The 5,089-nt window shown below is 36.6% G+C and overlaps 1 protein-coding gene across 1 annotated transcript in view; it reads right to left on the reverse strand.

Annotated features, from left to right (window-relative positions):
• Positions 1 to 746: 746 nt before the first annotated feature.
• Positions 747 to 5,089, reverse strand: part of LOC117103803 (fibropellin-1-like) — a 7,997-nt gene continuing 3,654 nt past the window's right edge. Inside the window, exons 4-5 of the mRNA XM_033244426.1 lie at positions 4,489 to 4,602; positions 747 to 2,063 (exon numbers count right to left, since the gene is read on the reverse strand). Of these exons, the coding sequence (XP_033100317.1) occupies positions 1,894 to 2,063; positions 4,489 to 4,602 (284 nt within the window). The 3' untranslated portion in view covers positions 747 to 1,893. The remainder of the gene's footprint in view (positions 2,064 to 4,488; positions 4,603 to 5,089) is intronic.

Consider the following 5,089-nt stretch of genomic DNA (forward strand, 5'->3'; position numbering starts at 1 on the left):
AGATTCTCTTAGTTGTAAAAATGTTCTTTTAGCTTTCTGAGAAATAAGTTAATGTTAAAGAGAGCAGCATCACGTACTTCAAGTGGAAGAGTTTCCCATACAATGGGAAAATAATTGAAAGCAGAGAATTTAAATGCATTGGTTCGGGCAAAGGCATGCCTAAAACGCAAATCATCAGAGTGTCTAGGTTGATCTTAACAAATTCCAAACAGTTTAAATCATACACATGATAAAGGCATTTACAAACAAAAGCTACAAGAATGAAATCGTATCTAGCCTTCATAGAGATCAAGTTAAATTTAACTAATCTCTCCTCATAGCTTAACACAGATCTGAGTTCATTTGGGATACTCATACGAGTTGCTTTTCTCTGAACCTTTTCAATAGATTTCAAATGTCCAGCTTGAAATGGATACCAACTCGGTACTCCATACTCTAAAATTGGTCTCACGAGGGAATTATATAATTTGATAAAGGCTTCGGAGTGATTGTATTTCAAAGTTCGCTTAATAAAGCCAAGAAGTTTCAGACCCTTGGAAGTGACATCATTAACGTGAGCACCCCATGATAAATTAGATGCAATGTTAACACCAAGGTACTTGTGAGCTGAAGGCAAGCCTCATTGATGTGATAACTTTTTGGAGATGATAACTTTTTGGAGATTGGATAAAAATAAAATTTAATTTTTGGCCAATGAGCGCACCCGCCGCCACGATAAAGTGGAAATTTGAGAAAAAAAAAAAGGGTTTTTTTTAAATTTTTATTACCGCTACATTGAAATCTCAAAAGATAATACAGGTATATGTATATTTCTTCCTAATTATATAAATTTGAAGCATTTAAACATCCTATTTTACATTCACCAATAAAATTTTATTTATTTTTTGGCAAAACTATTTGCATAAGAAAACAAAATTTTATTTTTATTCCGCCCTCCTCCAATGATCTTTAAAAACCTGTGTATGCAAAACAAGGAATAAAAATTCTCGCCTAACAGACAGAATTTCACTGTGGGATGGAAGGGAGAAATTCACCTATAGTTATAGAATCAGTGGCTGCTTTAGGATATAATTTATGGGGGGTGGGGGCTTAAGATGTCCGACTGGGGGCCCTAAGATTTATTGGTGAAACTATAGCGCGCATCATTTGAGGGCCGAGGGAAAGTCGCGGGCATCTGCTCGCCGACCGCCTAGTTTTGCGTGCAATATATATCATTGGAATTTGATTTTTTTAAATAAATGTTAATATTTTCAAAACGGAGTGTCGAACTACTTCGGGGCAAACGGATTCATAAACTAGAAATGTCTATCTTTAATAATGGTATATAACACTGCTCTTTTTTGTTTTTAATCGCGCTGCAGTTTTAATTTTATAATGAGCATTATGGTCAATTCTCTATGAGGAAAATCTCTAAAATGTCCATTTTTTAAGACCGACCGGCAGTAAATCGGTTCTAGCACCTAAATGAAACACCATACAACATCGGGGCAAATTGGTTCGAGTAGATGAATAAATGACGAACGTATTGATGTAAACTTCATTCTTATTGGTAGAATAGACTCGCTGTTATAGTTCTTATTATCAAATCAAAATTATACACAGATCCGGTCAAATTAATGTCGAAATATTGAATCCCGACACGATGGCGTGCATTTCGATACTTCGATTAATCAGTGGACCTTTCGGTTTCCGGTCAAATGACGTCATAGCTTGTCCAGAGCATATTCAGACATAATATACCTGATTTTTATACCTCCATGGTTCAGAGAAGTGCAGTACGCGGTCAGCAGTAAGCATGGCAGGTCATTATGCTTCATTGCACAGCATACTAATGAGGATGTGGATCTTTGTCTTATTTCCTATACCAACTATTCAATACATGTATTAGTATAATCATAGAGAAATAGAACAGATGGTATAATTGTTAGCTGGTGGAGTAAGTTTCTTACCTAACTCGCAATTGTCTCCTTCCCAACCAGGTGAACAATCACAAAAGTAGTCGTTTACCTTGTCGTAGCATGTTGCACCATTTTGACAAGCGTGTTCCACACAGTCGTTGATATCTAGAAACGAGCACGTGATTATTGTGATATTATTAATTATCATTAATGACAATTATATTAATAAAAACTCCTTAATCATTTCTAAAGTATATCATATTTACACCACAGTATTCTGTTCTTTCTGTTAAGATTATCGTTCCTTTTAAATTTTATCTTTGAGTTAGTTTTAATTTTAATAACCACTCTGGCGTTCTTTATTTTATTGAATTAACACATACAATAAACGGTGTTACATTCGCAGATGACTTTTGTGAAGTCGACTCATTTTGTTCTGACAAGCCTTGTTTTCAGTGCAGTAGCTGTACTGTGTAGCAGGCCGATGCAATCGGGAAGGCTTCGTAATTCGACCGACCAATTGGCATCACCGAAAGCTATCGGCGACAGGGCGTAGCGATTGTTATGGAAACCAGGTTTCAAGCCTGGTGGTTTCCATTTAAAAAATCGCTACACGTTATGGCGTAGGCGATGTTGATTAGTCAAATGAATGAGGGAGCATTCCCGATTGCGTCGGTGCGAGACAGCTACGTAGTGCAACGTCTGCAGTCAAAAAAGTTCTCGTAATCGCGAAAGCTCCGATGAGGGCAGTATAATAGAGTAGCGTGCGTTGTCCCTAACGGCCGCCCATACAAAAAAAATCTATTTAAATCAATGAATCAAACAATCATTCGGCCGAGTATTCCTAGAGTTATATTTTCTGTCTGGAGACATGAATGTAGCTTACGGTGTGAGAGGTACCAGGTTCAATTCCAGACGAGCCCGTTAGTATTTTTCCCCCTCTAACAATGAAAAAAAAATTAGATCAATCAGCAAAAAAGATCTATTAGTCGAGTATTCCTAGAGCTTCTTCAAAATTAGCCAGTAACTACAGGCACGAATGTAGCTTATTCTGGTGCCCAGTAAGTTTGACTTGTTGCCGAGTGGCATGGTTGTGGGTTAGAGTGTGAGGTCCCTGGTTCAATTCCCGGCCCGGACGAGCCCGGTTTTTTTTTTTGTTTTTTTTTTGTTGTTGTTTTTGTTTTTGTTTTTTTTGTTTTTTGTTTTTTCTTCTTTCTCTTTTCTCCTTCTTCTAAAAAATGAATAAGCCGAGTCAATCAGCCGTGAAAAAAGCAGTCAGCGCTCATAGAGCTCCTCATCTGAGCTAAAAACTGAAATCGTATCGTCGTTGAGCAATCGAAAGCTCTCTCTATATTATGCATGCCACGTTTATTATTAATTATGCAGAGCCTGCATGTGCGCATTGAACAGGTGGAAATTAAATAATCGCATGCATTTGATAATCATCAATAGAACGGACAGGTGATTAGTATTAAATACATGCACATATTTAATCACAAAGATTCAACTTCATATTGATGTATAATCAATACCATTGTGATGCGCATCCTCGAATGCAACATAAAACCAGGAACAACAAAGATTAAAAGTGTAAAAACAATTTTTTTTTAAATATCAATTACAAGTCCTGGTAATTCACCCACTCAGATTAGTGTCTGGCGTTTCTAAGGCTATGTTCTCACACGGCTGCTAACAGTTAGCAGGATCCGGATCCTGCTAACCGTTAGCTGCCATGCGTCCATACGAGAAAATCCCGATTCGGATACCAAAAATATGATGATCGAATCACTGGCCAATAAGAAACAGGAAATTGTAAACGCGTACGTGTGATTGGTTGATGATAGAAACGCGCTCAACTTGCTAACCGATAGCGCTTGCTAACCGTTAGCGGTATCCGGATACTGCTAACGGGTGCTAACGGCTTCTCACGCAGGTGCTAACGGTTAGCGCTAACGGTTAGCTTAGCTCCCGATCCGGATACTGTGCTCTCGTGTGAACCAGGCTAAAATGGCATAGCTACTGGTCAGTGCCGGGTCGCTAAATTGTTTTTTGTTGTTTTTTCGTACGTTTTATATCGTTTACTACTTAATTTACATATATTATTTAACCTCGATTCATTATCTTTGGAGAATAACTTTCCTAGAACCCCCATGTGGGAAACATGCATCAACTAAGTATGTTCAGTTATTATTTCACAAAATCAGTGTCATGAGACTGAAATTTTTGCCTTGACATTAATAGTTCCAATACCAACTACCAATTATGCCTGGTTTTATTAAAATCGCTACACAGTGGAATCGTTTAGACCTACTACGTAGCAGTTCCTGACGGGATCTGAAAATTAAACAGTCTGCGATAGCGTGTAGCGATTGTAAAACCTGGGTTCTATAGAATCGCTCCACAGTCGCAGCAATGTTTCCACTACTGCAATCCTACAACCGCGTAGCTGTATCCAAGGCAATCGGGAGCGCTCCTTGAATCAACGTACCAATCATCGTCGCCAAAGGAGTCGGCGATCGTGTAGCGATTTTATGGAAACCAGGCTGAAACCAAGCTTTAAACCCCAAGAAAAAAGCGATAGTTTTCTTACCAATTTCACAAATTTCTCCTTGAAATCCTTCCGTACAAGTACAACTAAACGACTTCGATTCGTCATGACAAGTCCCATTGTTAAGACATGGGTTAGATTCACACTCGTTGGGCCCTGAAATTTAAGCGTTGTGTTGGCATGATTGATTACATTGAGTAAAATATAATATAGATGGTAATGATTATGATGATGACGACCTCGAGTCATTAATAATTTATATATATTAGAATTATATTATATATAATGCGATTATATTATATTATATATAAATTATTAATGTATATATAATATAATTATTATAAATTATATAATTTACATAGGCCTATAATAGATTCACATTATATTATATATAATAATATATATAATATAATACAATTATATGACATAAATTAATATTTATATATAATATAATTATATTTAAAAATTTATGTTAAAATATATATAAACGCAGGGCAGTTGGGTTATGTATATGTCACTGGATCACTCGAAATATATTCGCTAACATCATTATTGCTTTCCAACATGTTGAATATACAATCTAAGAGTAGATAAAATTTTCTGGCCTACAGAATATCGGGCACTTTCCAAGACAAATCTGAAG

This window comes from Anneissia japonica, unplaced genomic scaffold, assembly GCF_011630105.1.
Source record: "Anneissia japonica isolate Jap-2015-1 unplaced genomic scaffold, ASM1163010v1 scaffold1883_len165119_cov152, whole genome shotgun sequence".
In the NCBI taxonomy this organism is placed as follows: domain Eukaryota; kingdom Metazoa; phylum Echinodermata; class Crinoidea; order Comatulida; family Comatulidae; genus Anneissia; species Anneissia japonica.